General features: G+C 38.3%; 2 protein-coding genes across 10 annotated transcripts in view; one reads left to right on the top strand and one right to left on the bottom strand.

The window, feature by feature from the left end:
• Positions 1 to 108: 108 nt before the first annotated feature.
• On the bottom strand, positions 109 to 3,819 carry LOC103137000 (Krueppel-like factor 10). Of its 2 annotated transcripts, none has more exons than XM_016670674.1 (4): positions 3,681 to 3,819; positions 2,992 to 3,231; positions 718 to 1,564; positions 109 to 627 (listed from the first exon to the last, which is right to left on the bottom strand). In XM_016670674.1, exons 2-4 carry the CDS (start codon positions 3,220 to 3,222, stop codon positions 338 to 340), a joined length of 1,368 nt encoding a protein of 455 aa, XP_016526160.1. In that variant the 5' UTR covers positions 3,223 to 3,231; positions 3,681 to 3,819; the 3' UTR covers positions 109 to 337. The 2 variants fall into 2 exon arrangements, with proteins under 2 accessions (XP_016526160.1, XP_007550564.1); XM_007550502.2 differs by having other exon boundaries at positions 2,992 to 3,149; positions 3,681 to 3,818.
• Positions 3,820 to 10,656: 6,837 nt separating this feature from the next.
• Positions 10,657 to 19,169, top strand: part of ubr5 (ubiquitin protein ligase E3 component n-recognin 5) — a 45,165-nt gene continuing 36,652 nt past the window's right edge. For 4 of the 8 annotated variants that reach the window (XM_016670647.1, XM_016670646.1, XM_016670645.1 and 1 more), the window contains exons 1-4: positions 10,657 to 10,931; positions 17,798 to 17,842; positions 18,432 to 18,513; positions 18,755 to 18,831. In XM_016670647.1, coding sequence (XP_016526133.1) covers positions 10,870 to 10,931; positions 17,798 to 17,842; positions 18,432 to 18,513; positions 18,755 to 18,831 — 266 coding nt within the window. In that variant the 5' untranslated portion in view covers positions 10,657 to 10,869. The remainder of the gene's footprint in view (positions 10,932 to 17,797; positions 17,843 to 18,431; positions 18,514 to 18,754; positions 18,832 to 19,169) is intronic. The other 4 variants (XM_007550497.2, XM_007550495.2, XM_007550496.2 and 1 more) reach the window with 1 other exon arrangement.

Here is a 19,169-nt window from a genome sequence, read left to right as displayed (position 1 = left end):
TTACCCCAGAAACATGCAAACCCCTGATCTCAATATTGACTTCAAGCTACAAAGTTTGCTTTGTAATACTGTGTTCCGAACAAAAACTAAACATTGCACAAGCATTGTTTAAAAATAATATATTTCATAAGGCACAAACAGACTCTTTGGTCAAATAAAAAAAAGGTTGACAGAAAAACAAAAGGTTGCAGGAAAAAAGCTCATGGAAGAGAGTTTGATTCCTCTCCTCCATACACACAGCAGTGTTTAACCTCTGTTGCACTTTTTAAGTGGAAAAACAAATATCTGCAAATTCAGCTTCAAAAAGTTTTTGTTTCCTTTCGCAGTCTTTGGCCTTTCAGCAATTAGAGTGTCTCACGAGAGCGTTCGTAGAGGAGACTTTCATAGCAGTGGACACAGTGAGGTCTGTGGCAGGACCTATCCCTAATGCCCAGAAGGGTTTCTTCCTTGCCACAAAGTGTCGTCGGGCGTGCTTAGACAGGTGGTCGCTGCGCATGAAGCGACTGAGGCACATGGGGCACGTAAACCTTTTCTCTCCGGTGTGTGTTCGACGATGGCGGGAAAGCTCATCCGAACGAGCGAATCGCCTCTCACAGCCCTCCCACTTGCATTTGAAGGGTTTCTCACCTGTTGGGACAAAGCCAGAGGGGATTTGACTTTCACTTTGTGCTTGAATCATCAGCAAGATCACACTTCTTGAGATTCTTCATCTCTTACCTGTGTGTGTCCTCATGTGGGCCTTGAGATGGGAGCTCTTGAAGTAGGTCTTGCCACAGTCCTCATGAGGGCAAACATGACTGCGCACACGTGACGACTCTCTTTGCAGAGCGGCGCTCCTTTGCTCCAACGCGGCACGCCCAGGAGCGGGTGCAATGGGTGCAAACCTGGTGCTACCAGATGTCATCTGCGCTTGCTGAAGGTTCCAGATGGCAGGAACTGATGGTTGGGGGACAAGAAACACTATGGGGCCTTTCACCACCTGACCCTCTACTAACAGGATACGTGGAGGAGAACCTGTTGGTATCAGTGGCGATCCAAGTTTCTGCTGTGAAGTGTGTGAGGGTGTGATTGTTAATGGAACAGACGAAGAGGTTATGACACTGTTTTGCATTCTAGCGGTGGATGTGGAGGACACGGGAACGATTTGGCTAAAGACTGGTACACGAGAAACTAGCGTGATTCCAGCCGTAACTGATGAGGCCATGTTTGATCTGTCATCCGGTTTTATCCGACTCATCTGGATCTGGCTGGGTTCAAAGTGCGCTGATGCATCTTTGGAGGTTTTCTGTTTTGCAACAGTCTTATCAGAGTCTCTGTTAGTCCAACTGTTAGAGGCGTCCACATTCGTTTTAGAGTCCTGCGCAAGAGACTCCGAGGCTGTGTCTTCTTGCAAGGGTTGATGAGTGCTGCAGGAGCAGTGCTGGATATCCGCAGTGTGGCGGATCACGCTAGTGCACTGGTACTTCTGGGAAATGGCTTCATCCTCTGGAGAGTGATGCAGTTTATGCAGTGACCCTGAAAGGGTGGCCTCACAGTGGGGTGGGCTGTAGGGTGGCGTCATGCACTGCAAGAAAAGTCAAAGAGTGGGACTAAGTTTTCTGTTCTACTGCCAATCCACTCACACCACTTAATACACTGCTCAAAAACATAAAGGGAACACTCAAATAACACATCCTAGATCTGAATGAATGAAATATTCTCATTGAATACTTTCTTCTGTACAAAGTTGAATGTGCTGACAACAAAATCACACAAAAATCATCAATGGAAATCAAATTTATTAACCAATGGAGGCCTGGATTTGGAGCCACACACAAAATTAAAGTGAAATGTTCCCTTTATTTTTTTTGAGCAGTATATTTTTGCAGGTTATGAACACAAATTTTGTTGTATTTTGCTGAGATATACCAATATAAAGTAGTGGATTACCAAAAATGGGGAAAGAGGATGCATGGTTTTTATTGTGTTAATTTGCAGGACACAAAGAAAACATCTCTTAACAGCGTCTTCCAGGATAGCCCTGTGAATAGTTTCATCCTAATGCCTGTCAACTTTGATGATCTTCACTGTCCCTCCCTATAAAACACCAACAGTATGATGCTGCTGCCACCCTGTTTAACTTCAGAGATCATTTGTTCAGGGTGTCAACTATCCACATTTGGAGGCCAACAAACTTTTTTATTATCTGTTCAGACAACCTTTACAACATTTCGTTGAGTCACCTATAGGATTGTGGCAAGCTGGAAATGGGACCTCTAATGTGTTTCTTTCAACACTGACTTTCTTCTTACCACCCTTCCTTTAAGGTCCAGATTCCTGGACCTTAATGGACCTTCCATTAAGGTCCAGATTCCTGGAGTGCTCCACTAATAGTGTTAACAGAGATACTTTGGCTTTCGTGGCTGCTTCTTTCTCTAATCCTCTCCTTGATTCGCCCATGAGTTGAGTTAGATCACCAGGTCTGCGTAGGTTTTTAGTTGAGTAATACTTGACTTACAGATGATAGATTGAACAGCACTCCATAAGATGTCCAAAACTTGGATAACTTTTGTAGCCTAACCTTTCTTTAAATCTCTCACACAACTTTATGCTTGGCCAGTCTGTTATGTCCCTTGGTCTTCATGATCCTCTTCATTTAAAGTCTCCAAAACCCCCAGAAATGTCTTCACAGAACTGTATAGTTATGCATGTTGAATTTTTTTATTTATTTTTTTACATTTTGCTTGAGAAAATTTTCAATTTACAGATATGAACAATGCAGCCCTAAAGATGTGGGAGGTGTGGGGGTGAGGGGTGGCCAAATTTGGAAAAATGCTAGCCACTCCACTGGAACACCCAGAGAATCATGTTCAGCACCCATATGAACATCTTCTGGTGCCGTGACTTGATAAGCGCTAATTTGTGCTGGTCTGTCAAATAAAAGCTAGCCAAAATAAAATGAAGAAAAGAAAGCAAACAATATGACATTCACTGAAACTATAATTCACTTACAAAAGACGACTCATGCATCGCAGAAAGACCGGAGGGCACAGAGTCATCCTCTGAGCATTCTGAGGAGGGGGTGAGAGGTCTGGGCTGTTTGGGCCTGGAGTTCCTCGTCTTCCAGTGCTCAGTCATGGAGATCAGAGCTTCCACGACCCAGAGGTCACCTGCACCCATTGAACAAGGCTGGAAATCAGGCCGGGTGTCTAACACCTCACATTGGTCTATTTCAACTTTCATTCTAGAGATCTGACAGACAAAAACAAGGGAGAAGTGTTGAGAATTTGCACCAGGCTTCATACAGTAATGTCTAAAGCCTCGCTGACAGTCATCCTGTGGAGGTTATTTAGTTTTCACGTTTATTGATTCAGCTATTTCCAGGACATGGGGGAGGGAGCGCGTGAAACCGGCATGATCAGCTGGTGTTCTTCACTCACTCCCCTTTCACCTAGTTTCTAGTGGAAGCAGAGAGTGGTTACAAAACAACCAGACAACCCCTTTATGGCAGGGGTCTGGCACAGACCATCAGGGCCGGCCATCCTTCTCCCTCCTGTCTGCCACAAGGATAAAATGCATAGCAGGTTGCAAAGATAAAGCAAACTTATCTGTGCAAAAGTAATCTTTTCAAAGAAATGTTATCTAATTTATGCAATATTTCTTTTTCTTTTTTTTAAGTGGAATTAAAAAATCTTACTTACATGTATGTTGGATTGGGTGATTTTTTTTCCCCCCCAGGGGATCAGTCTATAGGTTTCACCTTCAGGTCAGCCCTGTCGTCTGTGCGTGAATATCTGAGTGCAGAATTTGATGTTTCCCACTTTTCTCCTCTCGACCTGTTTCTCATTCATCGTCTCAAATGCGACGGGGGGGCGAGGGAGGGACTAAGGGGCGGGGTTTATTGCGGCGACCAATAAACCGAATAGGTGTGCTGAGGTGCCGGCCAATAGGAGGAGAACTCGGTGCGTGATCCAAGACTGATGCGGACGTGGAGGGTGCATGGTACACAACACCTTTGACATATGGGGACGGCAACGTAACACACACTCTCTCTCTCTCTCTCACACACACACACACTCGCTCTCTTACACACACGCACCCTCACACTCGCTCCGTCTATCTTGAATTACTCTCCCAATTCTCTGTCGGTGCAGAAACATTTTTTCATCGCTCATAGGAAATGAAGATCTTATCTTATATTGTAAGATAATAAATATTAGCCCCCCCAAAATATTCGCTTGTTTATTGCATCAAACACGGCACCTTCTCTGACTCGCATTTGAATCGTTGGACGCACTCTCAACCAAATATAAAAATAAAAAATAGAACCTCATGCAAGAGCTAAATATGAAGATCAATCATATTAGTGATTTTTAGTAGTTTAAACAACATTAAGATACAAATCTTAGACATTTTCATGTGTTTGAATGTTTTTATGGCTTGTTTTGTGACAGAATATCACTTCTCCTCATTACTGGGTTGGACCCTCTCCATTGTATCCAGGACTCCTACCAGATTCAATAATATACTCAGAAAGGTGCTGGAAACATATGATATTTTGCTCCATACTTATTGCAGTTGCTGATGATATCCTGGATGTAAATATCCTGTTCCTGTAAATATCCACATTCCACACCTGCTCTACTGAGTTGAGATCTGGTGACAGTGGAGGTCGTGTTCACAAAGCAACATTAAGACGATTCGAGGTCTGTGACATGGTGAATTGTCCTGCTGGAAGTAACCATCAGAAGATAAAATCTTAATGCTGGAAAGTTGTTGTTTTTTTGTTTTTTTTTTTAAAATTTGATCCAAATCAGTTTTTCCTGTAAAAACACTTGTGCATCAAAAGAAAACAGTTAAAGTGGTTCAGGCATCTGATTAGGCAGCCTCAAAAGGTGCCTCCTTTTAGATGGGTGACTGGATAAACACATTAAATAATATGCAGTAGATTAATTCAAGGCCGGTACCTTCAATATTTATGTTACTTTTCTTTAAAACAGACAGCAACAACTCTTTAGAAGGGGTAAAGAAGATGGGACAGCTTGAATAGCAGTCAATGCAACTTCTGGTCTCTTCTGTGCAACAAAAGCTCAGAACAGCTTTTATTCGCTTGTTTATTGCACCAAACACGGAAGCTGCAATGACTCCCCTAAGAATCTGTCTGCTCGCAACCAAAAAAAACAGTATGAACCTCATGCAGGAAATAAATATGAAGACGTTTGAATTCATATATTGATATAAAAGTGTGTGATTTGCCGGTTTTTAATAGTTAACAGAAACCTAGTCCCTAGGGGGTGAAAGTGGTCAGCCAACAGAAGATGGAGTCAGGTAGCTCTGTGGATTAGGTAAGTCTCAGCTGTCTGGATCTTCCTGCACAGCACACAGAGCCGGAACAAAAGCCTGGCTGTGGACACACAAAGGAGAAATATACACACAGACAGAGAGTGCCATTGACTGTCTCTGGCACGGTAGGATGTTCCTAAAAAGCATATTTGCTAGAAAAGAAGAAAGTCTGGAGGTGAACAGAGTTCATCCTGCATTTATTATTTTACAGCTTAAAATTCTAAACATATTGGTAACAGTTTCAATGTGCCTATAATAACATGTGTGCTCTGTTCTGCCTGCAAGAGTCAAACATTTTCAACAGTTTTCAAAAAATAAATAAATAAAACTCTTAAAACTCCAGGCAATGTATGTTCGCAAGATCTTCTGACATACAGTAGTGGGGGAAATCTTCTGGTGAGTTCCTCCACATTAACCAAATTTTAAAAATGCTTAAACATTCAGAAAAAAATCTGGTTGGTATAGAGGAGGTGAGCCAAATGTACAGGCTATGGACCTCAAAGTGGATGTACTGCATGTCTTTATCTTCTCTCTCCACCCTATTGCCTCTCAAAATACTTTTCAACATTTTTAAGCTGCATATTTTTGCTAAATTCTCATCTGTTTTCAAAAATGAAGTCCAAAATGAATCACCACCAAAGCTGAGTGGCCTTGGCACAAAATATGAACACGTTTTTTTGCCCTTCAAAAGCGGACATCCTTCCTATGCCCCCAGACAATGTTCACAGAGGTGGCCAGATGGGCCAGAGAAACTTTTAGAGTAGTAATATGACTGTATGATTGTCAGTAGTGGGCACCTGCTAACTAAAATGTTAGTTACACTAATCCCAAAAAACTAATCATGAACATCAGCTATGCTAACGCTGAGGCACTACACCAACACAGTATTTAGCGAAAGCTAATGCTAAAGTGCTAACTTCATTTCAAATTACATCTTCCTTTGATACTTCACCCATAGACCACCAATTTAATTTTGACATAATTTACATGCTCCGTAATGCCCTTAGATAACTGTATGTGTTTATATCTGGTTCGCTTATGTCAGTGTTCTATTTTGTTCCTTTATTTATCTTGTTTGAAATAAAGTCATTTGCAGGTAAAAGAGAGCCAACGGAACTGCGTTTTCAAAGTTAGCAATAGCGCTAAACCAAAAATTAGCTCCGCTATTAGCGCATTAGCAAATTAGTGGGAAGTGTGCCCACCTTGGAGAGCAATTGAGCTAGCATTTTTCCTGGAAAGGCCTGGGAGCCCCTTGTTTATCCTCTGGGAACACAACTGCTGACTTGTCTCACATTCCCACGTATGTGCAAAACATCGTCGCATTTCATGCCTTATTTACTGCTTGTGGCTGATTCTGTGAAGGTGGTCCAGAAAGTTAAGTTGACCTGGCTGTACTGGCAGACTCACAGCTTTCTATTAGCTGTCCCTTTTCAAGACCTGCATTATATTTCTCTGCTGGCAGAGAAGTTATTTTAAACTCTTCTTCTCTGGCTAATTATCATGTTACTCCAGTTGGTAAAAGCAGATTTTTCTTGGTAGTCCCCAGACTGACAGCAGCTGGTGTAATGTTTTAACCTAATCTTCTTTGTTTGAATTCAATCACTTTTTGATTGTATAATCGTATTTGAAGTTTTGCCATCGTTAACTTAGAAATCTCGTCCAGGAACTTGAACATTTCCTCAGGCTCACAGGTCACTCCGATGGCGGCTGAGTTTCCTGGCTCTATCTCTTTGTACCCATATTTAACATCACCACAGGTCATCTGATAACCCACTGCCCAGGCAGCTAAAAATAGGACTGAATTTTTGTGAAGTTTGTTTGACTTTCCTGTTAAAAAAGGGTACAGGTTTTTACTCCCGGGACGTTGACCTGATATTTCTCACCTTTGTACTAAACTCTGTGAACAGAAAGGCAGAAAAATGCAGACCTTACATGGTTACATGACATGTGGAGTGTGCATACTTACAAAGAAAAAGGTTAAATCATTTTAATGTAGGTTTTCCATATCTCCCTTTAATTCCATTGGGATTTTTGCTCAATCCAATCCCTCAGATCCTTTCAGGTAATGTTACATCACCAAACAATTAAACAAGAGGACATAAAAATGACAATGGCCCTATTTTAAATATAATATCTATAGCAGAAAGATGGAACTGAAAATACTTTTGGTCTAATGAACAAAAGCAGCAGGAAATGCACTTTGTACAGTCTGATTTTCTTAGTTTTACACAATACTCTACTTGGCATTTGTTCAGTATTAGGTAATGAATACTAAAATGTCATGCTGCATTGGAGAATGTTGGAGATTAAAAATAAAACAAAATGTCCATTTTCTGTCTGCTTCTGATTACTTCTTCAACAAGAAAGCCTCTCATTTCGATACAATCTCCTCAGGACGTTTTACCATCAGCAGTTAATTTTAAAGACGAGGTATTTGACAACTGTTCACCATTTGCCTCACATGTCTCACATGGGGCAGTGCATTAAAGAAATAGCTGCCATTTCTGGCACTAATTTTTAATCCATGGAAGAAGGTGAACAGTGCCACCTAGTGGTAAAAATATAGAAAACCCTGTGTGGATTGTTCATTTGACAAAGGGGACCTTTTTAAATAAAGGTAAGCAAATAAGCCAAATATCTTTCTGGGGATATATTAATTTGTAAATATAAATATATATTTCTGTGTAATTCAAACCACTTCCATTCATAATGGAGTGTCCTGATGTACAAGCTACCTTATACTGTAAAATATTTTTTTTACTTCTTGAGATCCAATAAAAATGTACTTGTTCCACTATCTCCTTTATATATTTGGCACATTCTCTCTGTTTTAATTCTATGACCCATTTTTATTTTTTTTTATTGCAGCTGAGTGACTTCTCAAATATGACTCAGTCAGATTTTGGGTTTATTAGAGCACAACATGTACCGTTACAACTTTCTCTGAATTAACTCGAACAGAAAAAACTTTGTTTTCATCGTAGTTATTTTTTTTAATTATTGTTTTTTTATCTTCTTACTCTGAACAGTTCTGTATTTTCACAGACCCTACGTTGACCTGTAAATGCACAGGCATTTTTTTAAAAGGTTTTTTTAATGAATGTGACCCTGGGTGAGCCACTACTTCAACTTGTCAAAATTTCACAAAGAAAAATGTGTTTTATAGAATCTGTCTTTGGTGTAGAAACAAATACAGATGTTTTTCTGAAGTGTAATGTTTTTGTTAACACTTCCTTCAATCTATGTTGGACATGAGTGACACAAACATTAAATCTCCAAAGTGTGTTTGTTTCACAGTTGAATAATCTAGAATAGGTTTGACCAATCATGAGAAGTACTATAAAACTAGTTTGTGTACAAGTATTCTAGAAGCGAGTCACAGTTTAGAGAACTTTTGAAAACAACTGGTAACTTGTACCTCCCTTTGGCTGTATGACGTCCTGTGTGGGAAGCCATACCACAGCCATACCATATCAAAAACTATGAATGTCTAAATGTGTTCTTGGGAAATCTATGGTAGATATTTCACTGTTCTTATTCAGTGACTCTTTTTAAATGAAAGTGTTCTACTCTAATAATACAGGGTTATGATAAATCCAGCAGGTCTTTTCTTCACATTTTCAGAAAGTATCCACAATTTACAATTTGAATCAACACATCAGTAACATTCTCTACCTCATGCTAGATGTGCTTTTAGAATATACATTGTCTACATCCCTAAGGTTCTATGTTTGTTTTAAGGTTTTATTGACTCTAGTGGCCTTTATTTGATAGTGCTATTTTATTCAATTTAACTACATGTAAAACATTTTCTGAGCTTCACTGAACTGAAATTACTGTATTTAAATTAGATAAAAATGAAGGTACATCTTTGTTTATAGAATGGAACCCAAGGTACTTGTCCTTTCCTTATATAGAGCTAGGATTTTAGAAGGTGTTTCATTTTCTGTCTTTGCCCTGTCTGGCCAGACACACATATTTTCATTTTTAGTTTGTTTACTTTGGATAGGATTGTTCTATTGAGAAGACAGTGCACTCTTTTGAAGGATAGACTTAGTCAAGATAACAACACAGTTCAAATCCAACAATCACACAATAAAGTAGTAAATTATATATAGCTGGCCTAGACAAACTTGTGCAGTTTGTCAAGACTCCAGAGGTCTTTTGGTACATCTTTAAATTTAAAGACCCAATTCAGGAGGAAGCTGGACTTGAACCCACAATGTTCAGATTGCAAGTTTTGGGTTCAACTTGCAATCTCTTTCCACTCAGAGATATTGTCTTTATAATACTGTCATAATTATATTGCGATTTTATTGTTGCCCTTATAAGATTTTCATGACCTAAGAGACCTAAGTGTATTTTCATATTCACTTTTCAACCATATTTTTTAAATAACTCTACAGCTGAAGAGAAGACATGAATGAATTAGGATAGTAATCAGATCTTGAATTGAAAAGTCCAAACACTGCTGTCTTTTTACTCTGCAAAATAAATAAACAAACAAATAATAAATAAATAAATAACAAGAGCTTTTTATTGTACTATTTTATAGGTATCTGATATTCAAAAACCATTATAGACGTAGAGCAGTGAATTACAGTATCATTAGCATAAAAGTTAAAAAGCTGAGTACAAGTCTTCTGTTAATTTATTCATACAGAAAATTAAACACTAATGGGCTGAGAAATGAGCTTTGTTGAATCCCCCCATGCACTTGCAATAACTGAGGTAGAACCATCTACCTGAAGTACCTAGGTTCTTCTACCTACAAGATGGTTTGCAAATATAATACATTCCATAATATTTTTACTGATGTGAGTTACATTATATATTAAGAAACTGTAACTGCTTATGTGTTATGCTTTTCTAAATTTCCATCAAGTATATACTTTTTTCAACCCTAATGGAGAAAACTATATGAAAGGACCTAGCATTATATTAAAAAGCCTTAATATAATCAGCCATAATAGGTTTGCAAAGTACTACCACTATACTAATGCGGTTTACACCAAATGTTCAATGTAGTCTCTTCGTTTGACTGTATGGGTCGGATATATTGTCTTCTATATTCTACTGTTTTGTCTTTTCAAGAGAAAAAAAATGACATAACTGACCACTGTCTTTGAACTACTCTTTTTTTATGTACCGACGGCAGTTTAGCACTTAAATACTATCGAGAACTAAATGCATATGAACTAAGACGAAGTATATGCCTTGGACAGAACCAACACTTTGAAGTTTGATGGTATTCCTTTCTGCAAAATTGCTCCTGTGGCAATTTTCGAGGCTACTCCGATCCAATTGAACACATTTCCTGTTTGTGCTGGAGCTCCAAGCAGTGGAGCGGTTGCATGTGCACTTATCAACACTAACAGAAGAAGCTCGGTAGAGTTAAGATGGCGGCATGTGGGTGAGGAGGCAGGGATCCAAACTCTTGGTTTTTCGCAATTAAACGATTCCTATGAACGCACATACGTACAGTATTTGAAGGAATAACAGTTTCCACACCGTTCACGCATCTGTGTGTGATTTTGGACTGACTCCATGACATCTATTCACTTCGTTGTTCACCCGTTGCCGGGGACTGAGGATCAGCTCAATGACAGGTATTTTGTTGCAGTACACGAACAAGAACAAATTAAGTCACTATTTATGGGCTGGTTGCGTTAAAGTGCACTCTGCGTTGTGTTCGCCGCCGATGTTGATACTGTCATGTGTTTGCTTTTGGGTTTTAGCGATTAAAATATGAGCCCTTTGGGATGATAGAAGGCCCGGCATTTTGAGCAGTCCTCGTTAGCTAGCTGCTAACTGTGAAACGCTAGCAGGACGTTTCTTGGTTCTTTGGACGGATTGGCTCGCACTCAAAGTTGAGATAGACAATGCGGGTTGGGGGATGGGGGGCAAGAGGGGGGAAATGTTGGACTTTTAACACAACCATTTTTAAAATTTCCACGCTTTTGGCATAAATTACGTGTATCCACTTGGGGTATGAGTATTAATTTGTTTTGTAGGCGTTCGGGGGATTATTATGATCAATGAGGTAGCTAACGCCTGCTAACTGTTAGTTAGCCACGAATGCTAGCTGGCTAGGTTTTCTCAGCCACGCGCATAACAAAGGCAAATATTCTTACTTCAGAGTCTTTGGTTCATTTTTTTCCTCATCTTGTAACTTAGTTACACATTTTCTCACTAATATTTTAGGAAGAATTACTTCATCTTTTGTTGCTAACGTTGCGCACTGAGATGCATATCTAAAATCTGCGGCGAAGCAGAGCTAGCAACATTACATTTACATTAATCTTGTTATCGACTTTACAACCGTGGAGAGCCCAGGGTTTCAAACTGCTCTTTTTTTTATCTGAACACACAATCAAGTCGCATATCTTACAAATACTAGCTTCATTTTAAAGGCAAAGTTCCTCAATAACACAGTGCTGTTACATATTCTGTCCTCTGACTCTTACTACTTTATTTTTACATTCGTAAAAAAAGAAGAAGTAATTAATCGCTAGTATTTGCGTTGAAGCGATCCTAGAATTTGGGCGATCTCTGTTAGTTCGACTCAACATGTGATTTATGTTACATCTATTTATACTATCCTTCGAGATCGAACTGATTAATGAGCTGTTCCACTTAGAGACAAAGAGGTGAGAAGTCAGGGTTTTGTTTTGTTTTTAACACAGTGACCTTGAGATTAAAGGCTAGATTAAAGCAGAGTTTTGCATTTTAACTGGGCTTCAGTCTGACAGGAAAGATCAATTTACTCGGCCAGAGCAATCTTTGGTGAGAACCGCCACAGAAGGGTATTGGTGACATGGACCACTGGTTTCCTAAAGAGGGCATGGCAGTTCCATCCTGCATGTCTGTCACCATGTGCTAAGAGATCACCCCCCCCTTCACTCCTCCAGTCTTTCTCATAGCTATCACTGAACTTCCGGTTGTCAAATCAAGTACGTGGGCCTCCATCAGAAATAAGAAGGGCTTGGTCCAGCTGAGCTTTTTGCTGTAAACATCTGGTCCGACTTCTTCAGCTAGATGTCTTTTTATGACACGCTACTGCTTTGTTTTTAGTGTCACTGTTGCAGAAGGTGGAGCTGAATACATCGAAGTGTAATCACAATATCTCGATTGCAGAAGGCTGTGTGGACGCACCGTTTGGTGGGCTTCCTGCCCGTACCGCCTTCACGTTTTATAGATTTTAATGACATAGGTGATACAGCTTGCTATAGGGGATTTTCCACCAATCCGGTTCCAGCGTGTACAGAGTTGGTGGTTCTCTCCACAGGGCCGGAGTAAAGAAGCTGTTTTCATGAGGAGCTGGGGGGTGGGCTCACAGGGAACCAATCAAAACTCCAGAGTTTGTGTTGCATTCCGAATCTAAAAACATAAAAACAGTTCAACGAGAATAAAATGTGAGATTGGTGTCAGGATAAAAGAAGCAGGCTGTCTCTCATCTGAAAAAAGAAAAAAAAAAAAGCCACTCATCCTGAAGTTTTAAGTAGGCCAGTTCACCGCTGTGCTCACAGCTCATTTATTTTCCACTGAATTTATAAATGTTATTTCTGACTCGGTTCTTTTCAGACTGGTGGGGTTTTTGGGGGTTTATTTTACCAGGTGGTTTCAATAAATACTGCTTCATAAACTGCGTTTAATTCCTATGTTCCAACTTCTGGTGTGGATGAGAGATCAGCTGATCAGGATTGAGAGACGTTCATGAGCATCTCTGCTTGTATAAATTGGCGTTAATAGATTAAGTTGGCAGGATCATAGCATCTATTTGCAAAATTGAAAAAGTCATTACCGGTAATCTTTTCATTTTTACCTCGCTCTTTTCTACTGTCACAGTCCCACACAAAAAAATTCTCTAATAATAAAACTCCATTACAGAGAAGAAAGGTTCAGAATCAGAATTTCTTTATTGTCATTGTGCCAGAAATGTACAAAAATATAAACTCTGGACGGTAGTGAAAATAAATAAGTGTATTTGAATAAATACATGTATACAGTAGAAACACACAAACAACCTATTTGTTAAAAAAAAGAAAGAAGTTGCAGCCAGACTTGCAGCTGTGCGCCTGAACAGTTCACAATAATTGCAATTGATTATATTATAAAACAAATGCTGCTGCTTTTATTGATGACCTCATTAAACCAGTTTCTGAAAATATAGCTGTGACTGTTTTGGGGCTTTTCAGAGTTTAGTGAAAAACTCTGTGATAATCACATTAAACTGTGATTATCACATTGGACAAACATGATAATTGTCTTTTTCCATCCTGTGCAGTTAATGTGTCATTTACAGAATGACTGATTTGAGCCGTTCACTCCTGGATCCCTGCAGTAATTTGGGCTGATGCATGCTCAGCCCGTACGCATTGCTTTGTGAGGGGAAAAACGGCCTTTTAATAATTTTATTTTACTTATGGCATAAGAAATGAATACTAACACACAGCTTGTAATTTTAAAGCATAAATCTGCCTTTAATTTGCTGCATACTGACGTAGTTTTGAGTAACGTTCTTCAAAAAGCTGCTTCCTGCTGGACTAAAGTATCGTTGTGTTTGTGTGGATTCATTTAAAAGACGTGCAAGTTTGCAAGTAAAATTGAAGTAAAACACAAATTCTGCCTTTCATTAGATGAAGTGTTTTGGTGTGTCTGAGATGACTAACTGAATAAAGCTGCCTTCCAGGAAGATTAGGAGGATTGTTGCGACTCACCTGAAAAGAACTGCTCAAACATCTGGATGGGTGGACATTGGAACCCCCCCGACCCCCCAAAAAAACCCATGTAATCCTGTTTATGTATGGAGCAGTAAATATAATTTCCTTAATACTCTTAGATTCCAAATTACCCTAAACAGATCAACACTTGTTGGTACTTTGGTTGTGATGTTATAGAAGTTGGAGGTCTTGATGACTCTGCGTTTACATTTCTGGTTTCTATCTTGTTGAACATTGTGGCTAAGAAATGAAATATTTCTGCTGTCTTATTGCTATGATTACACATCGATTTTGGGTTTTTCATTACACTGGTCAACAGCCAAAAAAATCGTCTGGGGTTTTTCAACTGTTTTAGGGTCATTTTGATGTGTTGAATTCAAAAATCCCATTGGTTTTGCTCAATCAGGTCAACTTTCTGAACTATGGATGCAACATGAGCATCAAAATGCAGGACTTGTTTCCACATATGGATCAGTTTCCTGAGGATCTGGGATCAATGAGTGATGAGCAGGAGGAGAGATTCAAGTGTGTAACATTTAATTAATATTCTCCGTTAGAACACATTTTTTTCTCCTAAAACCTTTTTTGGATGAGAAATATTAACAAAAATTAACTGATGATGTCACAAAAATGTCATCGATTTAGTCAGAAGGTCGGATTTCTCTAAATCAAATTAGAATAAAAACCTGACCTGATTGAGAAAAATGTACGTCAGTTTCGGATTCAGCGCTGCAAAATAGTCCTAGTTCAGTTGAAAAATCATAGACAACTTTCAAAAAATATTATTTTGTAACCCAGTGTTATAGTTTAGTTTTATTTTACATCTACAACTTCAGTATATTTTGGCTCGTTTTACAAGTGGACCATATAGTTCCAGCTAGTTCTAGTTTTCCCCCATTAACTGCTGTTTTTATTTATTTCAGTTAACAACAAATGTTTACTCAGTTTCAGTTTCCGTTGTCTCATTTTAGTAACAACCTCGCCACAGATAACATAGGAAGTTAGGACGGCTCAGAGTGCATTGAATGTTGGTTAATATATTCCACGTGTAATGAACATGAATTTTTCACGCTAATGCAATATTTAGCCAGTTGGACAGTTTCACCGCAGCAGATGCTCACGCTGGACTCTAACGACATTGCCCGAAACGTTAAAAGGTCACAGAGTGACGGAAGCTCAGTTGAGAACAAGAGGAAATGAAAACAGATGCATAAAACAACTGATATTGCAATACTTACCAATATTATCCCCACTGGAAGATTTTCTAATATCACTCAACCCAACATGCTCTGGAGTCTCATATGAAACAGAAAATGTTAGCTATTCATATTTGCTTTGGGGAAAAAAAACATGACTTAAAAATCCCCTCGACAGATTTGACTCTGTTTGGTTTGCACTTTATTAGGAGCTGCATGTGTAAACGTGACACTTTGTATTTTTATCCCTCCGCAACAGAAACTTGAATCCAACCTGTGAAAAGCTGATATGTACCTCATGTTTGTCACTTTGGAGGAAGTGAGTGAACTAAGCTGCTGTTCTCTGAAGGCTACTTTCATGCAGAGCTGCAACAAGCACAAGTCACCTCGACCTCAGTGAAAGGAAAGGACGGTCAAAACCAGGGAATCTGTTGAGTCTTTGTAGAAACGGGCCTCTATGGTTTCCAAGAATCTTTTTCCTTGACAATTTTAGTTGTGAGCTTCTTTCAGAAAACACTTAAAATTGTGACATGAAAACCTTTTTGTCATTTCTGTCTGTTTTCAGAAAGAACATTACAACCCAGCATCATAATCTGGCGCTGTAATCTGAGTCCTGTGTTGGTGCTACAAGGGTCTGACATAACAAATTTTACTGGGTGATAAATTATCCCACAAGTTATTGCTATAAATGATAATGTTGTTTTGAGACCATTTCCAAGTAATGTAGCAGTAATGGCATAATAATGGAAGAACACATGCCCAAAATTCAATAAACTTTAAATTCTAATGAGCATTTAACACTGGAACTGTAAGACATTTTAAACATCCAAAATAAATGAACAAAACAACAAATAACATGAACCTTGAAGTCTCTGTAAACACAATCGTCCTCCATAAAAAGGGGCTAGATGAGACTAAAAAAACTTTTCAAGGCTTTTATTGTCCAGTTTTAGGTAGAAAAAGAGAAAACCAATAAAATCCTGCAAATGGAAAGTATTGAGCTCGTTTTAATTCATCATGCTATTAATTGATTCATTGCTTATTTTGACAGGCTAGGACTTTTGTTTTATAAGTGTTTTGGTAATATTGAACTCCACATGATATCAGGTGTATTTTGCCAATGTTTTCCATACAGCGTTTTTCATAATTATGTTTCTTTTACTCTCTGTTGGCATTTGTATCTTGTCGAACTTGATCTGAGTTGATGTGGGCATCCATCCACCACGGCAATTACTCAGACTCAGAGTAATTGCTAAATTTGGATTTCAGCTGCTAGAGATGACAATAATAATAATAAATTAAAAAAGTAGATTTTTTATTTATTTATTTTTTTCTTTTTAAGCATCACTACTGTGCTCTTATTTTGTAAAGTCAGCTGTCTGATGTGCACTTCCACCTGTTTTGAAGGCTCAACCCTGGACAATTGTTTTTCAAACCAGTGAAACTAAAGATGGTGGAGTACGGATGATTTCTACAGGTTTTTAAACCTGGAAAAAATTGTCTGGGAAACGATCAAAATCATAACCGCATGACCGAAAAAACAACAAAAAAAAACAACAAAAAAAACCCAACAAATGTCTTGTGTAGGAATGCTTCAAATTTTAAGATAAAAATACATTCATTGTTTAAATACTAAAATGATTAGAAAAAAGTTGATATGCACCATTGCCACCAGGGTAGTCCTACCTGAACGTGTGTGCGTCAAGAGATTTTCTTCAAGTACCTTGTACATGCCAAATATTTCCATATGGAATTTCGAGGTGAAAAAGACATTGAGAAAGAAGTTATAAGCTCCTCAAATAACATTCCTCAAAACCCGTCCGTAGCGGAAAGTGTAAACATTCCAGCGCAAGAATGTCTAAACGTTAAAAGCAAAGAGTGAAGCAGTCACTCCTTTTACATACTTGATCTTCAGAATCCTGTTTCCCTGTCTGATATTATGCTAGTGTGTCCTTTTAATACTCTATTTATATATTGTCTCTGTCATAGAAAATGGTTTATTTTTACTGGTCTGTTGCTTCTCTGGAGCTTTGCAGTTTTATTTAAGAAGAGAGATTGAGATGCTTTCAATTTATTGGGGGATAATGAGTGTGAGATCACCCAACAGCGGAGCTACTAAAAGTCTTCATCGATCTCCTAACAACTCTCCGGACAATTTGAAGTTCATGAAGCTGAGAGGAAGTGTAAAAAAAGAAAGGGGGAGATATTTATCAGGACAAGATGGTAAAGAAAGCCATGGCCTGTTATCCTGGGCAGAGTGGAGTGGACAGGGTTTAACTGCAGAAAGAAGAGCAGCTATTTGCTTCCCCTTCTTTAATAATAACATAAACATGTCAGCTGAGCCCTTCGTCAGCCTGCAGCTGGTAAAACAATGTGGTAGATCAGGATATGACTAAAGGTTGCACACATTTGTCAAACTCCAAGGAAGGACTACTTCTTATTTTTGTCTTATTTATTTTCTGAACATTATTATTATTGTTGTTGTTATTATTTATTTATTTATTTTATTTTTTAGTTGTTTGCTTCGTGTTGATATGTTTTGTTTGTTCCTTCCAGGCTTCGGGAAGTCTCAGAGAAACTGAACAAATACAGCTACAACAGGTGAGTTGAGTCAAATTTCAATTTAGAGATGCAAAGATCTGATAATATCTGCATCTGTTCACTCTAATTCTATGTTTTGTGCTCGGAGCGACGCCATGTTTTATTATTTATTACAGTTCATCTAGAATTTCTAATTGCACTTTCTAAACCGTTTAAAAGGTTTGTTGCAGTTTATTTTTTTATTTTTTTTCATGTTTGACCAAAGTGGCAAACCTTTTGTTTTTGTTAGTTCCTTATGCATTTCAGTTTTCTGTACTGGTGCAGAGTACAAAACTTAATTCAGTACCATTTTTTTTTTTTAACTGAATTACAAATTTGTAATTGTAAATGTACTGAATTATAAATATATAATTCAGGACATTTCTGTCTGTGTTTTTTTTATTTTATTTTAAAAGAAACGTTTTAAATCAGTTCAGCTGTTTTTCTGCATCAGATCGGTTTCTGCCGATACTAACCCTCATATCGGTATTGGAAATGAAAAAGCGGATCGATACATCTCTATTTAAACTGATACTATTTGGTTACTTTAAATAGTTTTGGATAGGGAACATTATTCCTTTGATTCTTAATTTTTTTTTCTTCATTGTAGTCATCCGCATCTTAGTCTGCTGGAGCAGGCCACCCTAAAGCAGTGTGTTGTTGGTCCGAACCACGCCGGGTTTCTCCTGGAGGTAAGCCTAGAAGACAGACTTCCTATTAGCATTTGGCAAATATTTGGTTTGTGGTTTCAATTGAGCTTTGCAAATATGTTTAAGTAACGTCTTGTACTGTTCCTCTAGTCAGACTAGAAGACTGTTTAATTGCTTTCTGCATAAGATGCAGTAAATGCTTGTTAAATGTCGGTAAATGTTTTAAATGAGTGGCCTTTACAGCTTTAAGTGTGCAGCACTGAGAATCCTGAATGTGTTTTAGGATGGACGGGTTTGCAGAATCAGCTTCGCTGTTCAGCCCGATCGCCTGGAGCTCAGCAAACCGGATGGCAGCGATGGGTGAGAGACTTAAAGTTCTGTCCTGGAGACGATTATATATATATATATATATAATTGTAATTTCATGTTTCTTCAATATGTTCATTTAGTAGTTTCTGTTGTAGAATTAAACCTTTTTGCTAGGATGATTTCCATCTAGCTGATAAATAGCCATTCCATTTAGAGCTCTATGTTAAAACTATTTTGTTAGCATCTTTTTAAACAATATTAAGCTTTTCTATTTGTGCACTAAAACAAACAATGCTACATTTCAACCGTTTTCAGACTCAACTTAGGCTTTTACCTGAGTGTTTATTTTGAAATATTTTTTTCTCTTGAAGCTTTTGAATTATTATTTT

This window comes from Poecilia formosa, unplaced genomic scaffold (genome assembly GCF_000485575.1).
Source record: "Poecilia formosa unplaced genomic scaffold, Poecilia_formosa-5.1.2 Scaffold36, whole genome shotgun sequence".
NCBI lineage: Eukaryota > Metazoa > Chordata > Actinopteri > Cyprinodontiformes > Poeciliidae > Poecilia > Poecilia formosa.
This window is presented reverse-complemented; position numbering and strand designations above follow the sequence as displayed.